At 34.0% G+C, this 27,322-nt stretch overlaps 1 protein-coding gene across 9 annotated transcripts in view; it reads right to left on the reverse strand.

Annotated features, from left to right (window-relative positions):
- Bbx (BBX high mobility group box domain containing) overlaps window positions 1-27,322 on the reverse strand; it is a 285,419-nt gene that overhangs the window by 59,651 nt on the left and 198,446 nt on the right. For all 9 annotated transcript variants that reach the window (XM_046464037.2, XM_046464036.2, XM_046464035.2 and 6 more), the window contains 3 exons: window positions 17,939-18,134; window positions 14,105-14,172; window positions 2,493-2,573 (listed from right to left, as the gene is read on the reverse strand). In XM_046464037.2, the coding sequence (XP_046319993.1) occupies window positions 2,493-2,573; window positions 14,105-14,172; window positions 17,939-18,134 (345 nt within the window). The remainder of the gene's footprint in view (window positions 1-2,492; window positions 2,574-14,104; window positions 14,173-17,938; window positions 18,135-27,322) is intronic.

Consider the following 27,322-nt stretch of genomic DNA (forward strand, 5'->3'; position numbering starts at 1 on the left):
TGCATCCTTCCACTCAACACAAACAAAACATGCTTTTGTGTCTAACAATAGATAGAAGATTCTGTCACACAACACTTGATGTTTAATGGAAAACTTTTGTTTCCATTGGGTAATCGTGGAAGCCTCTCTCAAACTTTGCTGAAAGCCATGTAGAAATACTTTCAAGGATATTTTGAGAGCAAGACAGTTACTAATTTTTGTCCCAATGTGAATAAAGCTTCTCTTCTGCTACAAAACAGGTTGAAAGTGAGTCACAAGAGCAGAAACCTTGGATATTGTAACTTCAGCCCATTCCCAGTCCTGCTGAAGCTTGCTTTCTTTATTAGTAACCGTGTTCACCAATTCCATGGAAAGATCCTTACTAAGCAATGAATGCAGCTCAACCACAAAGTAACTTCTAGAAAACTTAGGAAAATGGGTAAAATATAGTACCTCAGTGATATTTAGGGATGAGAAACGATTAAGAGAAAGATTGAAATTAGTGGTTTTATCAATTGTTGAAGACATTAGGAAAATTTCAATTCTACTGTATTTTTGAATCAAATAAGAATTTTTAGAATAAATCTCAATAAGAATGAAAAAACAAATAAACCAGATCCTCTTCAACACTCTAAATATAAACCAACCATCGTGAATGGATAAAATTAAATCAAATGTTTTGAAGACATCGAAGGGTAAAATTTTAGAACTTTTTCTTGTTCAAACATTACTGTGTTTGTTCAAACCACAAACACAGAAATCTCCAATGAATACCATGGGTAAGTGTGGTAGACTGCAAATATGAATCCACAGGATTTTCCTGAAGTCTTGGAAATTACAACCTCAGTAGGTCTTACTTCAGATATTACTTTCCATCTCTATTAACCCTCTACAAAACTTAGAAAAAAATAAACAGTTTATATAAAAGGAAAAGCCTAACCTACAATACATTTCTTCAAGAATTAAATCTGTCAGTGAAAAAAGAAACTGAATCAGTGCTATAATCCACCTTGTTTTCTGAAAAGCATTTCATGAGTTCCAAGCAAAAGGATATTTTTAAAAATTAATGTTGCAATAAGAAAAGATTTTAATTAATGACACAAATAGTAATGCCTAAAATGCCTGAAGAAATATTTGACCAGGGACCTTTCAAATAGAAGCAATAGTATCAGAAATCTCATTGGAATCTTAAGTATGCTGGAGAGATGATAAAAATGTTCATACGTTAATGTGTCCAAAATTTCATGGGAATTTTTAGAGATTTCACAAGATCTTTAGGGTTCAGGGATCATTCGCTAAGAATCTCTGCTCTCAAAGTTGGGCCCAACTTCATCCAACACATCTACAACTACAATTGAAAGAGACTACATAAAAACTAGGTTATGTTAGCAATTGGGGTGGGGGTAATCAGAGCTGAACTCAAGGGCACTCAACCACTGAGCATATCCCTAGTCCTATTTTATATTTTATTTAGAGACAGGGTCTCACTGAGTTGCTTAGTGCCTCACCATTGCTGAGGTGAGGCACTGGCTTTAAACTTGAAATACTCCTATTTCAGCCTCCCTAGCCACTGGGATTACAGGCATGCACCACTGCACCTGTGTGTTACATTAACTCTTATGGAAACAATGTGCAAAACAATTGGAATTCATGGAAGAGCTCACAGAGGCAGAAAAGTGACAGATAAGGAGTCTTTGCAGCAAATATGTCTAACATTCTAGTGATACCAGGAAGGCATTCAGGAATACTCAGCCTGCTGTGACAGTGTCAAAAATACTTTTTTGAACTACAATATGTTCTCCATGTATAAAACTATGGCAGGATGGGCAAATGCCAGGAAGGATGAGATAGAGAATGTCTAAGGAACGACAATTCAAATGATCAAGGGAAGATCAGGTGGTTTAAAGTTTGGGGTAGGGGGATCAATTGGAACTGATATAGGGTTCTAGGCTAAATAAAGATATTTTAGGAAGCAGTTTTAACCTATAAGCTTGCTATCAAGGATAATGTATTTTTTAACATCATCTCTTTGAACTAGTGTCAAAAGGCATTTTAAGAGAACAGGCCCAACTAATAAAATAACACGCTGAAAACTACCAACCTTGTGCTACAGTTTCAAGTAAGAGAAACTTAAGACTTAAGATAGCGTTGGGGGCAGGTTTGGGAGGGATTAGGCAAAAGCCATGAGTTGATTCAGCCTTCCAATTTATCAAATCAGCGACTTACGTTTAATTACTAATTATATTCATAAGTTTAAAATCCATGAATACAATTTAGTAATAAGGTTTAAGTGTAATAATACTTAGTTGTGACTTTAAAAAAGAAAACTTATATAAAACTCATAATTATTCCTTAACTAAGAGCTCTGGAGTTCCAAATATCTTTTAGCAGATTTGGTTCAATTTTCCCATTTATGGTTAACTGACTTCATTAATTCGATTCACTGTCATCTGTACAAGTTGAAACTTGTTTACAATTTCCTTATTAATTAAGTATAAACTGCAGCATATTACCTCAGCAAACTGAAACAATGGTGACTTCTGACGCAATTCAGGGGATTCTGAAACATCAGGCCTGCAAGTACCAGAGGACATCTGAAACAAAGAAAGACAGCATGAAGTTTACAGGAATGATACGAGGAGGCAGATGCCACTTAAAACATTCCTATGCTGAGGAAAGAACAATTTTATTCCCCCAATTTAAGGTAACACTGTAATAAAAGTGCAGTTATTATGTACAGTTTTACACAAGTAGCCATTCCACTGCTAAATAAAACCAGAAATAGTAAGAGAGAGACAGCACTTCACCCAAGAAAATATTTAAAAAGATGTCCCTTTGATCACTTGGTTTTCTGCCACCAAACCCAAAGAATCTACTTCTTTCATGTTCTGTGTTTCCTCAGTATTTTCTATCACTTGACTACATGAAAACATAAATGAGATCTGACAATGTAACTCTTCTGGAAAAAAAAGCTAAAGTTAAATTCTTGTTTTCTCAGGGTTTCATGTATTTACAACATAAAACCTAATCTTAAGAAGATTAGAATTTAAATCAGAGAAAGTTCTCTTATGATATATATTTTCTTTCCTATAATTTACTATGTTAGGTAAACATCTAACACTTAGATATCTTTATTTCTTTTCTATGTTACTGATAAGTATTCAAAACACTACTCTAAACAATTCTATTAATCAAATATTCATCTCAGAATATACATTTCCTGCTGGGTATGGTGGCACATACCTGTAATCCTAGCTACTCAATAGGATCACAAGTTCTTAAGCCAGCCTCAGCAATTTAGTGAGACCCTGTATTAAAAAGTAAAGTAAAATAAAATAAAACAGGCTAGGATGTAGCTCAGTGGTTAAGTGCCCCTGGATTTAATCCTCAGTACCAAACAATAAAGATTTCCTTTCTCTCTCACTCAAAGAATTAACTCATTTCTGAATTTAAGTCACACAATCGCTTAGGTAATCAGCTGCCATATGAATTACAAAATGTTAGGACAGAAAGGATTTAATTATTCCTCTGATCTAAGCCCCTCTTCTCATTTTAAAGATGAACTGAGAACCAAAAATGGAAGTGACACTGGTCTTCCCCAGCACTTAATAATCCCCCTTTAGCAGTTATCACAAGACATCAATATTTGTTTATTGTATATCTCCTCCCAGGAGTTCTGTCTACTGCATTTTCCCCAACACTATGCACAACATAGATATTCAACAAGTATTTAATGAATGAACTTATGAAAGTTGACAAGAGCTCTTCTAAATCCCAGATTGATGTGTTGTCTCCCTACTTTCCTGAACCGATGAAGTCAGGTTGTGTAGGGAAAATAGTTACTTTTCATATTAAAGGAAAAAATACAAAAAAGTTACTGTCCATTTGATCTCTTTGCTTTTTGCTACCAAACCCAAATAAAATCTACTTCTTTCACATATTTTTCATGGTTTGTTTTCTGACTACAAAATAATCCAAATTTATTGTAAAACTCTGAAAAAAGGAAAACAAAAAAGAAAAGATTCCTACCCAATGTTACTTTCCAAATATAAATACTGTTAAAATTCCATATATATTCTTCAAGTTGAGGATGTAGGTAATGTTTACATAAAACAGGATATTATACTACAGTTAGAATGTTCTTTTATAATCTTAATAATAATTTTCCTGAATTCTAAATCTTTTTCAGTTTAATTTTAATAGTTGCAATAGTGATCAATTAGATGCTTGAACTCTATGGAAATAGTTGCCAGCTAACTAGATTATGATCCTAAAAAAAAATGTTTCTTGCTGAATCTCATCATTAAACATTTGGGGAGATGTGTTTCTTTAACAGTATCATAGGCCATTAAGCAGGAGAAAACATTTGAAAATTTATTTGTCACTTTGGGATTTTTTAAAGAATAATGGTCACCTTCTCCCAAGCATCATGGAGAAGGTACAGAATCTTTATTTAATCTGCCACCCAAGGTTTGGCTATAAAGCCTGACCTGCTTATTGCCACTTGATTATTTGGCATGTTGTGCCAAATGTCCAACCAAAGAAACACAAACTCCACTAAAAAGAAAGCCAATAAATTCTGAAATTAGTATCCACAAAAGTTTGGGAATATTTGATCAAAATGTCTCTTCACAATTTAGGAATTAAAAAATATCAACACTTTCCTGGCTCAGAAAGAAATCATATGTGTTTGGATCCTGAATAATAATCAAAATGTGTTTTAAAACCAAGCTTGTAATTTAATGAAAAGCATAAAGTATCTTCATAAAACTTTACTAAACTAGGTTATGCATGTGACAGAAATCTAGAAAAGGTACTTGGAATGAAATGTCATTTACAGCAACTACACACATAAAGCCTATATAACATATTATACGCATGGGTTGCTTAACACCAGGGTTTTGTTCTGAGAACTGCATCATTCAGACTATGTCACTGTATACACATCACAACACAGAATAAGATGGCTTCACTATCATTAGGCAATAGAATTGTATGGGGTCACCATTTGTATATGCAATCCATCGCTGACTGCAATGTCATAACATCATTATACAGTGTGTGACTGCATTCTTGTTTCAAATTCTATGAAGTATGAGAAACAGTTACCATTTATGCAGAAATAAATTTTCCTATGGCTTACAGTTCATACTAACAGTAAGTAGAAAATTTAACTTTCTTTTAAGTGTCATTTATAGATTGCATTTGCTTATATAATAAATCAAGCCAAAGTTTAAAAGTTAAATGATATCCTTTGAAAATCTTCAGGATGGATGGTCTTAAATAAATAAAATTTCCTATTTGAATGGAAGATTTAAATGCAAGTAATTATCAAGGTATCTGTAACCCTACACATGAAAGAAGTCTATGCATGTTCATGCTCACCATGCATTAGATAGAGCAGATGCACAATGAGTATCTGGTTGCCCGACTTGATTTTTGGCTTGTGTGTGAATATGAAGAATCTCAGGGACTGAAACAGATAGTACAACAAAAGCTGTCCAATGGGTAACTGAGCAGGAATAGAATCACTAAAACTGTGCACTTTAATCTAGTAAATCATGCACTCTTAAAATCGAGCTATTTTTACCATAAAACATTGTGAATTTAACATGTATCTTCAATATAGTATAAAGGAAACGGAACAAAATTTAAACAGAACAAAATTTAGGAGTCAAGAGAATGGGATCCTCCTAAGCTATGTTACCTGACCTGTGTACCTGACTTGTTTACTTGACTCTAGTCCATAGAAGAATAGAAGCAGCAAATCAGAAGGGACCAAGAGTAGAGACGAGAAAAAAGGAGAAGGTTGTAAAAGGAAGAAACAATGTCAGCAGCAGGAGGAGACAGAGAGATAAGACAGAGAAACTAAAGCACAGTAGTTTATCTAAAACAAATTATGGCAAATAGCCCTAAAATTTATGCTGAAGGCATCCATTCAATGCAGTAATTTATATGTTTAGCTATGATTCTAAAATTACAAAATATATCTTTATTGAAAAGGCAGAAATTTCTATCTAAAATCTCAAAATGTAAAAATGGTTTAATGGAAATTGCAATATGTAGGATTCATTCTTGAGCACTTCATAAATAAGGTGTACAATAAAGGTGTGTTTATCTGTGCATATAGTAATAATATGTGCTTGATAAACAATACGGAATCCTATGTATAAGAAAAGGATAGAATATTTCCACAAAGGGCTTCTATTTGGATAACAGCATTAGTCAAAGAGTACCAGACCTTATGAAATGTATAAAATATTGTGTTGTACTATGTTGCCTTGCTGTTTGCATTTAAAATACTTTAAACTATCTATTTTTGTTAAGTGGGACACACTTTTTATGGAAAAAACACCAATTCTTCAACATCCATTCCTATGCTAGAAAAGGTTTACTTCCTAAATGTAACAGAATATACAGAGTTAAAGAAGAGGAAAGAAAATATACTAAATGAGCAGTGGTTTAATAAAATAAGTATGTGGGGTGGGGGTGGGGAGGACAGAGAAGCTGTCTCTAGAAATAATCCCTGAAATAATCCATAGAACCACTAGGTGATGCTATATGCCCAAAAATAAAACAGCTAAAGGAATTTTTGTTAATCACATAACTTCCCTTAAATTCAATCCTTCCTTTGATTTAGCTATAATTCTCAATGACCAAGGAAGGAAAATGATTAGTATAATTAAGAATTATGAGGTAGCAGTATCTTTTCCACAAGAGCAATTTAGATAGTGAAAATTATAGGCAAAGAAAAGTGAAGATCAAGCCAGTTATACACTGTAAGTGGCTTGGGAAGTAAGAATTATCTAGGGCCCATTCCTACTTTGCAGGGCACAAGACCACAGTGTCACAATGCTTGGTACTGTGGCAAACACAAGTCAATTAAAAAGGCATGTACGTATTGTAGCTCAGCCATATAGTCCTCCTCTTGCCAACTCAAACATTTATTTATTACTCACTCATTGAATAAATATACAAAGATGACTGCTTTTAAGAAGTTTAAATTCCACTTGATTCCAGCATATGCTGGGGAATAAAATAAGGACTATGGAACTGTGCTAAAGAGTTGTCCTTGAATTGTCAGGTGGAATCTTTTACACCTAAACTGTCTTTTCTCCTGAAAGACACTCCCTGTTCTTGCCCAAGCTGTCTCTCAAATTCCCTCCTGCAGCTTTAACTCACTTGATTCAAGTGCAAGGGTCAGCTGCATTATATAAATGCATAATGACGAAATATCACGGGCTATGGGAAAACAAACAGCCTTTACAGTTGGAAGGAGTTAAGTAGTATCTCACATACATCTAGAAGGAAAGCCAGAATTTCTCTCACAAGAAACATACATATAATGTAGTAATAGCTAGGAAAATATGGAAGTAAATATGCACTGTGTTTTGAAACAGTGATATCTCAGAGTGGTTAAAGAGTAAGATGCCATGGAAATATAGAGGGAAAGGAATCAGACTGACTGACAAAAACTGGAATTACTGTGTTGTGTTAAGAAGTATGAAAATTAGGCTAAATGAAATGGGAGACTTGCAAGACTTTAAGTAGGAGAACAGCATGAGGAGAGATGTGTAGGTAGGTAATTATGTCAGTGGTGTGCAGGATGACCTTGGCTGGGGAATGATTGGAGGCAGTAGACCAGTTAGAAGGTTAAGGAAATAAAGCAGCAGAGATGTGGGATCCCAAGTAAGTCAGAGAAAGTATTTGCCAGTCCTTAGTAATTGTCCAGAAGGTTGTCAGCCAACTGTTAACAATTAAAGGTAAAGAGCAAACTCGAGAGGAGAAAGGCTTCGTCAGGTACAGAGAGCATCTTTCATGAGAAAACACAGTTTGGGGATAGAGGATTCCACCTGAGAGGTCAAAAAACACAAAAACAAAAAAACCTGCATCATGATGCACTGCCCTTGGCTACCTGACAACAGTAGAATATACTCCATCCTGAGTAGGTACTAGGGTCCAGTGGGAAGCACAACCAAACAGCACTACAGAGATGAATGCACCGAATTGGATTGTACACTGAGTCACTTGAGTGAAAAGAATAAGACCCTGGTTTTACTCAGGGAATCAGAAATATCATAATGTTGATTTCACTCCATGGGGAAAGTTCTATCATTATAGTCTGTGTGGCAGAACACTAGTATGTGAAGCCCAGACAAGCTCCCGGCCAGTTCTCCAAAAGAAAGAGGTTGAGCTCACTGGCTTGATGGGCAGTTCCAGTTAAAAAGGGTAATGAATAGTAAACATAGAGAGGGGAGGCCTTTAAACATTTAGGAAGAGAAAAGGTTCAGAGCTCTCATTTCCTTTTCAATGTTAAATTTAAATACAGCATTTTTTTTTTTACAAAATGTGTTTAAAACCTATAAAACTGTAAAAAGGGAATAAAAGCTTTAATATAGGTTGAGCTAGGAGTTGAGAAGAGGGAAAATGTCATTCCATGGACTTAAGTAACCCAGAATAGTCAAATACAGTACCTTACGGTAGGCACCTATCAAACGAACAAATTTGTACCAACAGATAGAAAATAATTCTCCTAATTTCACTGACATTAGAAACTATCAAAAAGTTAACACCTTTCAATTTTATCTAAATAAGTATTTGTTTAAAATTTTAAACAGTGTTGAAAAATGTGGATATAAGAATTAATTTACTGAACAAATATTAGAATAACCAAGTGTTCCATATCTCCGATATTGCCTATCTCATATAACGGAAATATGTGGGATTAAATTTTCGTATTATGAATTGCTTTTTCTATGATCTTGGAGAATGAGGACAAAAATAAACTGAAAGCATAGGGTTCTGGGGAAAATTAAATGAAATAATCACTGTGAAGTGCTTGGTACACTAAACCTAGCCCTGAGAGCACCCATGAATGCCCCTGCTCTGGCTGCTAGTAACTAAAGAGTTCAGAGCATGGGCCATCACAGAAGTGGCACAGTTTGGGTAGGTGGGGACTGAATCACAAAGGACCCAGTATACTACAAGAAGACTGTCTAGTTCTCCTGGGCTCAAATCTCAGTTCTGCCACTTGGTAGATGCACATCCATAATTTTCAATAAACACTTTTCATATCAATGTATGCAAAGACAGCACTCAATTTTACACTGTTCAATTCTCATGTAACATGACCTTTCCCCACAGGGCTTTATAAGAGGCAAGCCCATCACCTGATGGACCTTATCCACTAATTTGATGCTAATTCAGCTACTCTGCTTAAGTCATTACTTCCTATATTGATTTCCCCCAGGTATTAAAAAGTTGTCTCCTTCTTGAGTACTTGATGATAAAGAGTAAATTACAACTGTAAATTCTTATAAGGTTTCAATGGACAAGTAAGGGTGTGTGTGTGTGTGTGTACACGCACATGCATAAACTGTAAAGTATATTACAACCTGTGGGAATAATGCCTAATATAATTCAAACTTTCAAGTCAAGTGTGAAATACCCAGAATAACTTAAGGTTATAATAATACTATACCTACAAAAATTCTTTCCAGGAAAAAACCTACCTTACAGGTTTTATTTAGTTAATCTTCATAGTAGTTTTGGGAGTTAAGGGCAAGCAGGTATTATTAGCTCCATTTCACAGAATGGAAAGCAAAACAAAAACTGGCTTGATCAAAACTTTACTATCCTGTTTGTTCCAATAGAAAAAGCTAGTATTCCGAAATCACAGCCCTAAGGTCTGAGGCAGTTTGCAAACATTGGAAAGTCTGGCTTTAGTTATTCAACTGAGTAAATACTGATGTCTTCAAAACTTCACCATCAGTTATGATTATGCCACCTAACTTATCTTATTTTCCAACCACTCTTCTTTCTTTTCTAGTTAAGATATCTTTCTGTTGTTCAATAAGGTTCAATGCCAATATCATTTTTTCTAACATTAGCCCACTATTTTAGTCAGCTTTTTCACTGCTGTGACTAAAAGACCTAATGAGAATAATTTTAGAGGAGGAAAAGTTTATTTGGGGGCTTATGGTTTCAGAGGCCTCAGGTTCATGGATAGTTGGGTCTCAAGGTGAGGCAGATCATCGTGGTGGAAGAGTATGGAAAGCAACCCACATGGTGGTCAGGAAGCAGAGAGAGAGAGACTCCAACTTGCCAGATACAAATATATACCCCAAAAGGCATGCCCCCAATGCCCCACCTCCTCCAGCCATACCCTACCTGCCTTCAGTTACCACTCAGTTAATCCCATCAGGTGATTAATTCATTGACTGGGGTAAAGCTCTCATAACCCAATCATTTCTTCTCCAAACCTTTTTGGATTATCTCACATGAACTTTTGGTGGACACCTCACATTCTTGTTTATATGTTAGATGCTGAATAACTGCCCTTTCTTTTTTTTTTTTTTTTTTTTTAATTTTTTATTGTGGGTTGTTCAAAACATTACAATAACTGCCCTTTCTATACCCTCTAAATTCTATCACTCCCTGCCTTATTTTTAAAAATGTAATTTAGTTTTGCATTTTTATTAAGGTCACTAACAAATATAAGAGAATATTCTTAGCCTTAAAGGTAACTTCCGGCAATTCCAGATCAAATACTTCCATTTTATTTACTGTATTTTCATTAGTAGCCCCCACTCTCCCTTTATAGTAGAGGTAGAACCCGGGCCTTGCCACTCAAGGTGAGCTGCATTCCCAGTGCTGTATTTTCACCTTTAGATAACTCCCTGACATGAAGCAAACTGCCTTCTTTTTAGGTCTTCTCAGTTCAATATGAACATTATTATTTTTATTTATTCTACTTGTCTTTTGCACACTTATGTTTTCTAAAAAGTATATATTCCTTTAAATTTCAGGGCATTCTAATGAGACTGCCTCTTATCTCCTCTGTTGCTCCCTCCTACCTATTTATCTGGATCTCATTATTTTCATTAAACAACTTTACTTGGTTTCTGACTAAATTTATATCATTGGAAACATTCCTTGCTATTTATTTCACTGCTATGTGGTTATTTTCTAATGAGACTGCTATGCTTATATTCTATATGGTGTTGTGGTTTAGATATGAGGTGTTCCTCAAAAGCTCCTGTTAATGCAGAAATATTCAGAGACAAATGATTAGGTTATGAGATCTATAACATAATCAGTCCATCTTAGTTTGAATGGACTAACTGAGTGGTGACTGTAGGCAGGTGGGGTATGACTGGAGGAGGTAGTCACTGAGAATGTGCCCTGGAAGAATATATCTTCTCTAGGCCCCCACCACTACCACCAAGTTTTCTGCTTTTGGCTCACCATGGGGAGAGCAGCTTCCCTTCACATGGCTTTCTGCCACGACATGCTGCCTCATCTTGGACCCAGAGCAATGAAGTTTGATGGCCATGAACTGACACCTCTGATACCATGAGTAAAAATAAACTTTTCCTCTTTAAGTTATTCTTGTCAGTAAAGACTTACTTAGTCTACCATTTTGAGCCAGAAATCACTTTTCTTTATGTTTGTCTTGCTCAACATATCGATTTTTTAATTAATAAATTATGTAAAAACATACGTTGTTTCTAAAAAATTATCTCTAATAGTTTATGCATTCCTTATACTACAGGTATAAAAAATATATAACAAATTTAACAAATTATAGTAAATTATAAAGAAAATGTGTGAAAAATACAAGAAACTATAAATCAAAATTCACCACTTTTATTTATTAGACACAAAGTTACCACAGCTGAGACTATAAAAGCCACCTGAGCTTAGTAAAGAGGCACTAAAAAAATGTTGACCTAGTAAAGCCACAAATTGATTATGAAAGATTAATGAGGAAAAAGAGAAAATTCAAATATTACTATTATTTGCCTACTGATCTCTTAAGACATTGAAATTTCTCTCTAAAAACTCTAAGAGCATTAAGATAGGTCAAGCCAAACAAACAAACAAAAAAAACACAATCTTTTAATTTGGGACTTCATTGTTTCAGTTAAAGTAAATCTATTACCTATATTAATTTTATACTTTAAAAAGTCTGTTAAGAACTTTTTCTATGTGAGTAGGTCTCAGTTCAATGAACAAAAGAAAATTTCCACCCTTTAAGAATAATATTTTAGAATAGGATTTTACATGGTACTTAAAAAGCCATATGATTAAACCATTCCTGTGGCAGAATTTTTGTAAATGTCAAATTTCACAGTTATTTTTCTAAATGTCAAAAATAGGAAACTTTTGAATCTCTCATCTGGGGTAAGGTTCTATATTCCCGCTAAATTTCTTAGAAAATTTTAAGTATACATTTACTATGTTTAGCTAATGTTTATCTGGCTGCATATATAAGTCCCTAAAGTTCTATTATATAATCGAATTATATAATTAAGACTTTGCACAGAAATCGAAAGACTAAGGGAAGTCTACTGATATCTATGAAGTAAACTCTCAAACTAATGATATTTACAAAGATACCAGATTATATTTTTTTACTGCTTTATTGTTCTAATCTGTCAAGATTATTTTCACTAATAACCCACATATCTCTGAGGTGAGGGTAGGGAATATGAAGACAGAGCTGTGTTGTTTAAGATCTACTTTTCCCTTTAGTTTGATAAGTCATTTAACTTTGCTTCTTTTAGCTTGAGAATTCTCAAAATGTTTCCACATCAGAGATAAAAGATCTACCACTGCATTACTTAAAGTGCTTTTTTTGATATTCTATGCTTTAAAAGGGAATAAGAGAACTTCTCTCACTGAAAAGACCCCACGAGGCACAACTTTAAGCAAAGGGTTTGGGTGAAGTATCCCTTTCTTTGACTATCATCCAGAAATTCTACAAATGTTGATTTATACTTGCACTAAAAAGTAAGAAAGAATGTTAAAAGATGTTGGGAATAAAAACTACCATCCTCATATAATCTGTTAGGAGAGATGATGCTGACTTCCCAATGCAAAGCACTCTTGGAAATCACAAGTGCAGCTGTGTTGAAAGGTCAAGTGTGTGTTGTTATTCCAACACTCATCTCTAGAACATGCTTGGGATACACTATACCTAAATGAGAGTTTACCTGATTTGCCATTAGGTAATACCATGTGGAGGCAAGTGAAATGATGCCTGACAATGTCACTGTGTTAGGAAGTACAAACATGCTGAATAATGGGTTTGCAAAGGTACCAAGTAGCACAAATGTTCCCCCCCCCCAGTTAAAGAATACAACAAATATATACATTTTTAATATACTAAATTGAACAGAATCAAAATAATTTAAACTGAACAGACAGTCAACAACTGTGGATCCCAAATATAAACTATAAATAACAATAGTCTCATATAAGCAGCCTATACAGTTGAATAGGCTTTCACTATAATCTACATAGCATTCTCAAAATTAAAAAAAAATAAGTTAAAAGTATAGATCTGTGATAAAATTGAGGCGACTGGCTATTTTGCCCTATATAGATATTCTGGATGAGGACTGAAAATTTTTATCTCAAGAACCCAAGAGTTTTAAAATAACATGACCAGCAGGTTAATCTGACTGGCTTCTGTTAAGAGTGTCTGGAAAATAAAAGATTCTACAAATGCAAACTATGTGTGGTTAACTGTTACTATGTGCCCATCAAAATCACACCCATAAATGTCTAGCAAGAGAAGTCCAATAACTAGACTGTGAAACCAAGCTCACAAGGGTCCGTCCTTTTCCTTCTTAAAAATGAAACAATTCTGGAAAGCCATGTTGTCAGATTTTTAAAATAGATAATTCAGGTACTAGAGAGAAGGATAAATTCATATTTTTAACAATCATTTTTCTACTAGGAAGTCCAAATGAGAACATCAAAACAGCAGAAAAGTTTTGAAGAGAGTAAATGAATTGTAAGACACAATGTACATACACATGACATAGTCACAGCAAAGGCCAACTAACTGTATATTGCATTTTTTACTTTTAGATTCACAGACCCACAAAATCTCCACTAGACTTGTGTTTGTGTCCTCTTGGTTTATTAACACCACTTCTGTTACTCTCAAATCACCAGATGCACAGACAGATCGTAGTGAAAACAATTATAAGTAAAGTTTGCTCATGAGCTGTAAGCAGTGAACTGCAGAAATAACAATGTGAACTGAATACAAATGTCTGTGTTCCTAAGCCCCAGCATGAGCAGGGTGGAAAGGAATGAGGGACTGGCTTACCTCTGGTGTGCCAAGAGCATGTTCTCCAGCTAACAGCAGCATGCTCAGGCCTCCCATTTGAGTAGGATCTAAATAAGTCAAAAACAAACAAACAATCACCTTCCAAGCAGGACCCGTATATAATACAGAAGGAATCAATGAGAATATTAATAAATACAGAAATGCAACAGAACCACATAACTTTTATAAATAACTTTCAAAACTCTTTAACAATAACCTGGCATATATTTTCTTAGTGCTCGCACTTTTATGAGTCTTTTAAATACCACAATTGCTCCACCATTCCAGCATAGTTATTTTCTTCAGTAGCCCAGCTACTTAGAACATGAATTATCTGTGAACCCAAGGCTTCTTTCTGTGCATGAAAATTATTTTTTTAAAAAAACAAAAGAGTACTTATTCTCATATCTCATTTGAATCTAATGTATGATATGTCAAGATCATTGTATTGTCATGAGCAACTAATAAAAAAGAAATAAACACATCCAACCATTTCCTCAAAAAAAAAAAAAAAAAAGAGTACTTATGGTTGTCTTCCAAGATTTTTATTCTCAAATTGTTATTTCTGCCAGATGAAAGCAGGACTAATAAAAAGAACCAGGCTATCAGAACTAGAGAACAGAGATATTTTCAAAATGGACCTTCAAAATCTAGTGAGCTTTTTTCAAATTATTTCTTTTTAAAACTTTCAAGATAAATTTAAAATAACTGATGTACAAATTCTTAGAAGTAGTTAGTCTCTTTCTCAAAATAACTTCAAGATTAAAAATTAATCTTTTTATTGTTACCAGTGATTTTTGACCCAACAGATAGTAAGAAACATATATTTTTAAAGGTTCTCTTAAATGAATTAAGATTTGGTACTGCAACAAAAGAACACATGTAAAAATGCCTAGCTTACTTTCTCTCCTAGTACACATAGGTTCTCAATAAATGTATATTTTATTTTAGGAATCTCTCTCTACAATTAAAGATAAGGATCAGTCAAAATGTTGTCTGAAGACATTCAGTTGTTTCTTTATGGTTCAAGGTATGCCCTTTATTCAAACCTGTTTTGAGAACTCATGGAGTAAGTCTGATCATATATACAATTTGTTTAAAATTGCAAGCAGGTTACAAGGTACGTATGAGGTCACCAAAGGATCAAGTGTTCAAGAAAATATGTCATTGTTGAAAGACAGCCTTATAGAAAGACAGAGAAACAGAATACATAAGCAATCATGAGCTTTGCCTCAAGTGTAAAGATTCCAATTTTAATCAAACACTAAGTTTACATACTATTGTGATTGCTAAGACAGACAATAAAGCTAATTAAAATTAAAAAAAAAAGAAGGGTGAAATGAATTTTGCAGAAAGTAAAAGTTTAGTTGGTTACTTTGAGAGTGAAATACTTTTGCAGCTGTCATCCTGGAGACCAGTAGGATTGGATGATAGCTTTCTAAAGATAAAAATGTGTTAGTTCAAATTACAAAGTAAAATGGGAACATGATTACATGATAATTTATATACCAATGATAAGTTATAAGTTATATACCAATATGACTTCACAAGAAGTTAGCTATATGCATACTGAGACAGAGCAAGAAATTACCTTCATCCTTTATATCATTTACATTTATATAGTTCAGAACTATTAAAATGTATTTGCATAAATAGCACACTTTCCTTTTATCAAGAGGGTTTGTACTGCATTAATTTCTAAATAACTTCCCCTTCCTGGAAAACATATACATGTGACAAATAAACCGAAAAATGTCAAGTGAAAAGCCAGAGCAAACAAAACAAAATGAAAGAGATTCACTGCTAAGGAAAAGTTACACTAGCCTTTAAATTCCCTCAATATCCCCTAATTCAGATAGCCAAGAAGCATGTTTTAATTAAAGGCAATTTAATTCACTTCATCTTATTGGAAACATCAAACTAATGTTACCCATTAAATGGAAGCTGAATAGAACTCTTGCCATGGATTTTCAATATCCAACACACGCAATTAATTACATATACAACGAGATGAATGCCAGGAAGTGTCTTTCTGCTTTCTTGTACTTTGCTGTAAAGAAAACTGCTTTATGCTGGGTTGTGCACACCTGTAATCCCAGTGGCTTGAGAGGCTGAGGCAGGAGAATCGCAAGTTCAAAGCCAATCTCAGCAAGTTAACGAGGCCCTGTCTCAGGCCCTGTCTCAAAATGAAAATAAAAAGGGCTAGGGATAAGGCTCAGCGGTTAAGTGCCCCTGGGTTCAATCCCTGGTACCAAAAACACTGTCATAAAAAGCTAAGAAGTAAAAATCTTGGTTGAAGTTTATGTTCTACTTCCATTTTATAGGTAAAAGACTGGTAGATTAATAGTGTTAACAACACTAAAAAAGGTTTCTCATAGTTTTATATAATTTGAAATAATTATTTGATTGCAAAGAATAACTGAATGTTGTTAAAAAAAAAAAAAGTCCAACATGCACTAACCTTGTTTTAGAAGTGAGAGAAAAAGCAATGGATGCTAAATGATAATCAAAGACATTTAAATTAGAAGCCAGTCATCTACATAAGACTTTTTCATCTTGATAAGAAAATGTTTTAGAAACGCTCCAAATGATATAATATGGGAAGTTCAGAAAATCACCAAGACTATCCACAAGACTATCCATTAACAAGTGAGTTGCAGTTAAAATTGTACAAAGTGAAAGCTAAAACAAGAGCAGATCTCTGTTTTGACTCTTTGGGACATAGTATAGCTTAGCGGTTAAATTCATGCTTAGAATACCCCTGTTCCTGGGTTTAATCCCCATAAAAGGGGGGGGGGATATGAAACCAACCATCATTTTGAGAGCTCACTTAAAAGTCATACTATAGACACATATAGAACAATCATCTGGAGACTGTTTCCCCAGAATTGCCATTGTGTTAAGCTTAATTTTTAGCATTTATATAAATTGCGTATTGAACTCTTAAATCTGGTAAGGTCTGTTGGCTATTTAAAACAAAAATGTGTCATCCCAGTATTGCCCAACTTCCTTCCAACCTTTCCATATTGCAAATGGTTCAGTACACTGATTTTGAAGAGAATGTGTTTGATGAAATAGGAACTCTATGCTCAACACCAACTTCACTGCTTCTACCCTGCCCAATCTCTGAACTTCATCTTGGCAAATTCTTCTTTTGACTATTGCATTGCAATGACCAGGGTAGATAGAGGCATTTAAATGCTTTATTTCATGGTAATAAATGCTTCAGGATTCCTTACCACCCCAGAAAGTATTAAAGGTTCCATAACAAATGGGACCACCTGGAATTTTAAATTTGCATGGCTCATAGAGGAACTGGGAAGTGGGGGATGGGGGTAGAGGTTTAGGATGGAAACTCTGTAAGACACAGCTTTTAGATACACCTCAGATATGTGATGGAGTTGTTCATATTTTTGCCCTCGATGTTTCAGATACAGAGATGATATACATAATTGTAGCTTTCTTACTGGGATACCTTTGTAGTGTGTATATGTATTGAAATATTTTAAATATTAAAAAATTCCCTAAGCTCCTAACTATCTCCACATCTTCATCTACTTTTCTATATAGTAATGACAGGAATTCACACATATGTATAACTTGGTCTCTCCATCTCCTTTCTTTAGTTTTATATATATATATATATATATATATATATATATATATATTCTTTGTATATCATCTTCTAGTGCTTTAAGATATGCCATTTATTTGTGATTGCTTCATATTGGTCATAAATTTTACTACCCCAAACTGTGCACTATTAGTTAAAAATATTAATGAGATGTATTGACCTATTACTAAAGAAGATGTAGAAACAACATCTAAACTCACCAGCCATTCCAAAGTTCAGCTGAGGCATTTCTTCAGTCTTTGCCTTCTTGGGGCTTGGCAAGTCTCTTGAAGAGTCAGATGGAAAGGCCCAAAGTTTCTTCCGTGGATTGATTGTGGGAGTTGGCGATTTCACAGGCTTGTTCGTAGTAGGACACCATTTGTAGCCAGGATTTGCTTTCATAAATGCATCTTTATACTATGAATAAAAATCAGCAAATTTTAATTTGACAAACAGATTGAAGAAAGTTCAAATAGCTTTCACCCTATTTCCCCCAGTTAGATAACGAATGAGGAAACCACTTTCAGTGACTTTGTCTGTAGAGCCACAGGGCTCTACGGACAAAGTCCATTGTGGGATAAGAGCACAGAAAGTACATTGTGTCTTTTAATCCCCATTTTCTTCAGCTACAAAAGCCTGTCTGATATTGGTGGGGACAGGAAGTTGTTTATAACTGAAAGAACCAACGTTCTGGAGACAAAAAATATAGGGTTCAAACTCTGATATTTCCACTTCAGGCTATGGTAACCAAGGAGAAAAAAAAATGGCCTCTCTAGGTCTCAACCTTAGATTGCATCAACAGAGAATACCACCACCAATGCCTAGGGTTATTGTCAAAAATGGTCTATTTCAAAGCAACTTTGGGTACACATCACAGAGTGTGAGTTTACATCAGTGTCAGGAGTCAAGATTCTTCCCATAGCTTTATTTAACCTGCTAACTATGGTTAAAAAAAAAATTACATTTGTGTTTTGATGTACTTCGTAAGATAAATGCAGGTAAACTCACAGCAAAATACTTCATTGTGGGATAAAGGAGCCAAGATCAAGAGCAGGAGAAGGGGAACAGAGTAGGACAACTGACATTAACTTTTCAGTTATTTGAAGACCAGGGGCCATAAGGAGGGAAAAGCACTAGATGCACAGTCTGATGGTCTGAATTCAAATCACCCTCTACTTCAGCCACCGACATTAAGCAAGTTATGTAACCTTTCTCAATTTCAATTCCTCCATCAATAAAGTGTCAGTGTACCTGCCAACATTTTGTAATGCACACACATGACTGAATATATGAACGAGCTCTGAGAGCTCTGATGTGTGATGTTGCAATTAATCTATCATTAACTTTATATTTTACTTGGAAATTTCAACATCCACTAACATCTTTCTTTCTCCTTTGTATTTCTGTGGCTTGCTACTGTAACCCTTTCTCTCAACTGATATCTCATTCTCCTTTCACTAAAATGAAATATCATATTGATATTCATTGTATGTTACCAAAAGTTATATTATCTGTTAAAAAAAGATATTTTCCTTGTATTCTTCAACTGTTACATGTAAATACTATTGGATATTTTATTAAATTAATACAATTTTTTCAATCTCATAAGCTTACCTTTTAAAACGGTCACTCTGTGCATACGATTAACTAATTTAGTATGTTTCAAATAGTTTTTAATTTAACCCAAACTAAAAAAAATTTGCCACTTAACGCTGGTCTAAGAAAGAACATGTAAATTCTCCCCACCATTTCATTTTAAATCATATAAATGAAAACTAAATCATGGATAATAATGCAATTTTAATACACAAGGGTCTAATATTATATCTCAAGGTTATCTTAACTCAAATTTTCTCAAAATTTTACCTATAAATTGTAAATTTACCTATCAATGGATATAAAAACTCACAAGATACTCACTTTTCTTATAAAAGTAATTAAAATAATACACAGGACTAGAATTTTTATTATATTCCAGAATGTAATTAGGGGTACCAAATGTGATATAGGAGATACACTACCACAGTCCATGCAAGTGGGTGAGGGATTTGCATATTAAGCTAAGGCAGACAAATAGCCTTGGCTGCTGTCTATAGGCAGAAAGTGACAAATGATAGGGTGAAGTGAAAATGGAAGTAGCAGACACATGCATCATTACTGTGTCCTACTAGAAGGCACACGGGCTGTTTGTCAGATGAACAGTCATTTGAACAAAGGTCACTATTTTATAAACTGACAAAAGACTTTCAAATTTATTAACATATTTGTCATGAGAAATGAATTATCTCTTTTTGGGGAAGAAGTTCAAAATTTTTAATAAAGTCACAATAGTAAGATGCTGGATGATGTCATCGGCATGCAAATTGCCTGTTTTTTAGGTAGGTGTCCTCTCTTCTCTCCACGTTCATTTGTTGAATAAAGTCTTTTTCAGTAAGACATCACGTGATATCTTTTACTAAAATTATTTAATAATGTGCTTCAGTGAAAATCAATACTGTTGTCTTTTAAAATGAATTATTGACAGCATCAACTATTTTTAGAGCATAGTTGGTGATTCTAATGAAGGCCAGCTTAAACTAATTTACAGTGGGGAGCTGATGCTCAAGATAACAGAAAGCAGTGAGAAGCATTACACCACAATCATGTCCCTTACCCTGTATACACTCTACCCACCCTCACTGCAAATACTTTGTGAGCTTTAATTAAGGGAGACTTATCAGACACCAATAGAAAAAGGTATGAATTGAGTTCTTGTCTTCATATTGCTTATATTTTTCAATTAATTACACAACAAATATTTCTTTTTACACATGGCCCATTAGCCTCACCCTGACTCAGGCACACAAAATGGTTTTGTAAAGGTTTGTAAAGGGGAAGCTACACATTAGTGGAAGAATTGACAAAGGTCAAGAGACTATGGAATATGAAGAGTTTTATAGAAAATGGGAACTGAGAATTTACTAAGTGGGCCAATACCTTGGAACTGTATCATAATGTTAATCTTACAGATTCTTAAATATAGATGATCAATACCATGACAACATGTATTCAATTGTGCATGCACATATATGAGTGTATATATATGTTTTGGGTGCTAAGGAATGAACCTATGGCCTCATACAAGCTAAGCATACAATCTACCAGCCCCTTGATCCAGTATATATTGAGCAGAAGAGTTAAAAATGTGGGAGACAGGAAAAGAGTACCACAAAATTCTTGTTCTTAATTAGAAAGTTTAAAAATTGGATGGAGAAGCCATAAATTCATGTGAAAATAAAGTAGTATATGAGCATCAAGTGAGGGTAGAGGCAAAAAGAGCCTTAAGGTATAAGAATGTCCTTGGAACTAGGCACCTCATCAATCACTTGCTTCAGCTATAAGAAACAACAGAAATGCTTAATCATTTGTTGTGATAAGGTTATTTAGGAAGGGATTACAGAGAAGGCTGGATAAAGGAGAAATGGGAGGAGATTTTGTATACAGTTTGAAGCAAACAGCAAGTAAACTTATTACCATGCTTTTCAACCATGTGGGCACAATCCATCATCAAAGGACTGAAAGGGTCAAAGAGATAGGCCTTGCTTATCCAGATATCCAGGGCCAAACTGTTCATGCTAGAGGTGAGAGAGAAATTCATTCATCCTCCAAGAACATCAATCACAGGCTAATTTATTCTAAATATTTCAGTGAAAAATTCTTGTAGGTAACTAAATTCTCACTATAACACTGACTTTCTAATTTCTACCAATTAAAATGAAAATTTACCTCAAAGGCTCCAGTTTCTTTATGCAAATTTCCAGACAATTAAATGATCTAAACGTACTTTACAAATATAGTTTCTGACTTATATAAGTTACTTGGTAATGCTAACTCCCTTCTCTTGTACCTCAACTACTACTGTATTTCATTAGCAATAATTACAAATTTGTATATCAGTTATTGATTCTTCTGTTATTCATTACTGGCATTAAAGACATATCTTTTGTCACAGCGTTTTCTGTCCTACATTTGAAAATGGCATTATTATATAACAATATTATATCCAGCTAGGCGCGGTGGCACATGCCTCTAATCCCAGCAGCTCAGGAGGCTGAGGCAGGGGGATAGCGCCAGCCTCATCAAAAGCAAGGCGCTAAGCAACTCAATGAGACCCTGTCTCTAAATAAAATACAAAATTTTATTTAGGGCTGGGGGTGTGAATCAGTAGTTGAGTGCCCCTGAGTTCAATCCCCAGTACCAAAAAAAAAAAAAAAAAAGAATATTATGTCAATCTTTAAAAAATGTGGATTCAATATTATTTTTCCAGATCAAATACACAAATGTAAATTTGATCTATGAAGCAACCTAAAATGAAAGAAATATTCACCTATTGTTCTCCAGTTGTTTATTTTTAATTGGTGGAATTCTATTTAAATGTCCACTAATATTTCTAGTTGTTATTACAGTCTAGATCTTCTCAACAGAGTGAATGAGAAAATAACAACCCTGTAAGATTTAATAATAAGGGATGCTGAGAATGTCTGTATAATAAAGATGACAACTCTGGTGCAAATATGAAAAAAAAAAATCTACCAGAATTTTAAGAGATTACACAGGAAACTGATTTTTTTAAAAGTTATTATACATATTTTATTTCATACATACTCTACAGCAGGCTAACTGAACATCAGCATAGTAAGTTCTAAGACAGCTGTATCTCTTTCCATCAGCAGGCAGAAATCACATTATGCAAGGGGAAAAAGGAAAGAGTGATATTTGAGAAGTGTCACTAAGCAAGTGCAGACTTAGTCTGAGGATCTTTCCATCACAAAAAATTGAACATTATAATTAGGATAATATGACTCAATTCACTGTGTGATGTGAATTATCCTTGATAGCTGTTTCTAATAGGAAGAAAATTAATTAGACTTTCACATGACAGAACACTGAATTAAGTTTATGGTTTTGGCTGGATAAAAATATTTTAAGTTATACAGTAGCCTGAAAAACTTTAATGATAAAGCTATTCCCATAGAAATTATACACATAAAACAGTGGCTTCAATACTATGATCAGAGAATTGTTTGGTTGATCTATGGTGGAGAAGTCAAAGGAAAAACTGAAATCAAGGGCGTTATCTACAGGTGCTTGAATTGTGTAAGGGTGAGGATTAATGTTAAGACAGTGGTTTCTTTTTATATGTAAATTTTATTCACTAATTTGGATAATTAGGAGAAAAGTCAGTATATGCTAATTTTAAAAATCATAATTTAAGAAGTCTTTTACAATTTTAATTTTGTTACTTCTTAAAAAGTAGATAAGGATTTGGGTGAGAAAACATTAGCTAGAAAAGATACTTTAAAAGATTAGAAAGAAGTGTTAATTCATGTTGAATTGTCAAAATGCTTACATTTTCTTTAAAAATATGTTCACTTTGGTTTAATACTTTCCTTAAAAATACTTTAAAATTACTCCTTACGGAAAAATCTACATCAAGAATTTGCACATTTTTCAAATGGTACAAAAGTTAACTTTTACTCATATCCCTTTGAATGCTCACAAGTTCCAAAGTAATCAGGAATTACTGTAGTAACATCAGAAATCATATTTGAGCACTGGGTCTCACAATCAATCTTAACAATTAACAACCGGAACGAGATACCAAGAGGAGTATGAGAGACTCAGTATAAACTCTCAATATTCCTCACTAGTTCCAGGGTCTTTATAAAGTCCTAGCAATTAGATTTGATTTGAATATTTAAATATTATTATTCACTAGCAAACAGATGACCAACAGATGATTATCTTGTTAGAGGCTATTAATCACAATGGACCATTTCTGCCAAGTTGGACAAATGATTTATCTAGTTTTGTTGCTGCTTGTTGATTCTGCTTCAAAGTCTCAAATTTGCCTTTTAGTAGCCTTTCATTGTAACAATTCATAATTAAAACAGTGACTTTTCAGTAGGGTGAAGAAATATCAAATAAAAACAAACATTAACTGCTCATTAGTTTTAACTCTTAAAACTAACATTTTTATAGAGTACTAAACTTTACATAATGTGTGCCTAAATATTTCTTCACTTGTACCTTACATCCAACCCTATGAGGGCAGCAGGCATCTTACAGAAATTTTATAGATGTGGAAATCCAAAGAGATCTAAGTTAAAAAGAGTTAATTATTAGAATCCCAGCCTCACTACTACTAACTTTGCTTGCTTGGAAAAGTTAACTTTCCTTAGTGATTTCATCTTTATCTTCTGGAAAATAATAATCCATTTTTGGGATTGTTCTGAGGATTAGCAAAATGGACCTTGTCATGGACATGGTAAAGCAATATTTGAACATTTTATAAATTTTACAAATTTATACCAAAGATATATCTACATATTATTATTATTTGCAATGCTGGGGATCAATCCAGGACCTCTTGCATAACTAGACAAGCACAGTACTACTGAGCTATGCCCCTAACCCCTGGATATATTTTTTTAAATTCAGCTAAGAAAAGTCCTGGTGTCTGGAATACAAGAATGCAAAAGTTTAAGAAAACAGGAGTGTTGCAAAATATGGAGCACAAACATGTTTTTTACCATCTACTTCCCCTCTAGAGTTGTGGGGTCCTGATTAAGCCACACTCAGAAAGCTCCACAATGAGTCATTGGATTACAGGTGGTCAGAGAAAAAAGCTGACAAATGAGAGTGGATTCAAAAGAGAAAAACCCAAAGAAAAGTGAAGAGAAAATTCAAAAAAATCAAAAGAGTTGAGAATCATTTACTACATAAATAAAAATTTGAATGTAACTCAATTATTCACAAAGTCTCACCAATAATTCCCACTGGGAAATAAAGGATAGAAATTATTCAAAAAAATTCAAAAGATGTTCTGAAAAGGAAGCAAACCAAATTTTAACTAAAGTTTTCAGGGTAAATATACAAAATAAAAATGTAGTTTTTAAAAGAACACTAAAGTTTCATCTATCTGGAAATCACTTATGTGTAGCATTTGCTTCTCAAGGATGCTGGATGAATGAGGTGCCACTCTAACAGTACGTCAAGTGCTGCAGCACGCTGGCAAGAATACAAATTCTATCTGCTAAGCATGATGCATAACAGTTAAGAAAGGCCTCCACACTTTAATTCATGAGAAATATGGTGTAACAACTTTGAAGTGGATTTCATTTTTGATGAAGCCAAAACAAGGGAATGAATGGTCTGTATAAAATTATCCTAGTTGCAAAGAAATAACCAAAAATACTTTAATCTTGTCTTAAAGAAATATGGAGAAAGAGGTCATTGAAATCTCCATAGAGTTTTGCAGTGGTAATAATCTTTTATCCAGTACTGAAAACAGATACCAATATTTACAAAGGGCAAGTATGATTCACCTTCAAATTTCATTCTGTTGCATTTAATTCCATAGCTGTTTTATCTGCATACAACTGAACTTACAAACTTTTCAACTTGATCTCTCGTGATTCTCTTATTTACCTTTACATCATTATTTCCTATGACTATCATACACATAACCCAGGCTCTAGGTAAAATAAACTTCCTAGTTCCTGAAACTGATCTTAAGTTCCCACATCTACTCTGAGCCTTGTCTTTCTTTTTGAATCCTATCATCAAAACCAAGAATATAAAGCCTTTCCTGATATACTTCCACCTCTCTAGCATAGGCAGATTCTTCCCATAAGATGCAAAATATTTTATTGTTACCATTCTAGCCACACTTAAATCCATTTAGCTTTCAGGCATTTAAACTGGGTAGGATAAATATACCATTGTTCACCCAACATATGACTAGCCAAAATACTAACTCCTATGAGTGTTAGATTTCTTTTTCGAAGGAGAGACATCATTTTACATGTTTGTGCTTGCTTAAAATTGTGAGCAAGGAATGAACAAATCAATCAATAAATGCATGCATTCTACTGCATACCCCTGGTCCTCTGGTCCTCTGGTCCTAAAAGGCAGGGAGCTCCATCAAGGTCATTTTAATTGTCTAAATTTTCCAGATTTGCCCCTCCTCTTTGTACTGAATTCTAGCTAAAGGTCAAGATTATGATCCTATAAATCCAAATCCATTAAATATAATAATAAATTTAGGTGACAATCAGAAAGTTCCAGGAATATCCTAGGCAAAAATGCAGAGATTTGTATTCCTCTATATAAAGATGCTAAAAGGAAAGGTAAAATTGCTTCTGCACCTCCTAATATGCAGTTACACATTCAAAAATCAAAACCTGTTAACATGCACAACACTGCACCATCACTGCACACTATTGAATTCAAGAATGCAATACAGGTTATCTCTGTAGGACAGTACTTTTAAGATTTCTTACAATCAGTTATTGCTTAGATGAGATTCATCAGAGAATATAAAACCCTCATTCAACCAGATTTTTCTAACAATGCAAATTAGTACTGGGCAATAATTCAAGAAAATGACAACAAATTATGGAATGGGTGCTTTATCTAACCAAATGTACTAACATAAGGTTGATAATCAGGAGTAAGTGAAGAGTCAGATAAAATTTTCATGAACTAGCAGGTAAGAAAGGAATCACTCTAAATTTGTATTAATTATTATTCGCTCTTATTTTCAAAACATGCTTCTTTTAAAACTACAGAGAGAAAGGAATAAATTACATAACAATGTTTTGGGTAACTATACAACACATACACACAAAACAGTGATCCCATAAGATTATACTGCCTAGTGACATTGTAAATGTCTTAAGTACACTATAATGTTTGCACGATGACCAAATTGCCTAATGGCACATTTCTTAGAATGCATACCTGTCATTAAGTGATGCATGACTGTTTTTTTCACTCAACTAATAATGACAGGATAGCTATTGGTTAAGCTATCACAAACATACACTATGTTGAAAGAATATGTGTTGCACCTAATAAAGAATATTTTAAACTGGGGTATAAAATTAAAAGGTTACATATCTAAAATATAGCTTGAAAAGTGAGGGGGAGGTATTTGATGAACACAGAACATATTTATTATTGGCCTCTATAATTAGCAACCACCACCAAAACCTGGTACACAATAGCCACTTAATAAGTATTTGTTGATTGAAATGACATTCCAATTAAGGCTACAATATTAAAATAAAAAGCACCATTACAATTACATATACTTTAATGTAACTGTGAAATCATTTAGTAAATAGGTAGAAACAAGTAAGAACCATGACTACACTCTAGTTGTGCCACAAATTTGAAAATAGCTAAATCATCTACACTTTGTGGGAGAAATGAGGCAAACTTTCATAAATGCAACTATAAACATGGCAAGTTGTAATGTTGGACATTATGGGCTCCATTTTTAGACTGTAGGGGGCCACCTTAAAAGATTCCATTATACAACCACAATGGCAAACACTGTCAGAATCTAATTAAGCAATTAGTAAGGGATTTCCTGTACAAAAATAATACCTCATTTTCTTAAAAGTGGCCACCTGTTGGGTTTATAAATTAGCAGCATTTAAGAAAAGGCAAACAATATACTGGGGATATGCTGCATATTACCCCAAAACAGCAATCCAAAACAAACTCAAGTGTTTAATTATAGGAAGCTTTATGCAGCTCCCTGTGAGGCTTCAAAT

Source organism: Marmota monax, unplaced genomic scaffold (genome assembly GCF_021218885.2).
Source record: "Marmota monax isolate L192 unplaced genomic scaffold, Marmota_monax_Labrador192_F-V1.1 WCK01_AAM20220418_F8-fsc00156, whole genome shotgun sequence".
NCBI lineage: Eukaryota > Metazoa > Chordata > Mammalia > Rodentia > Sciuridae > Marmota > Marmota monax.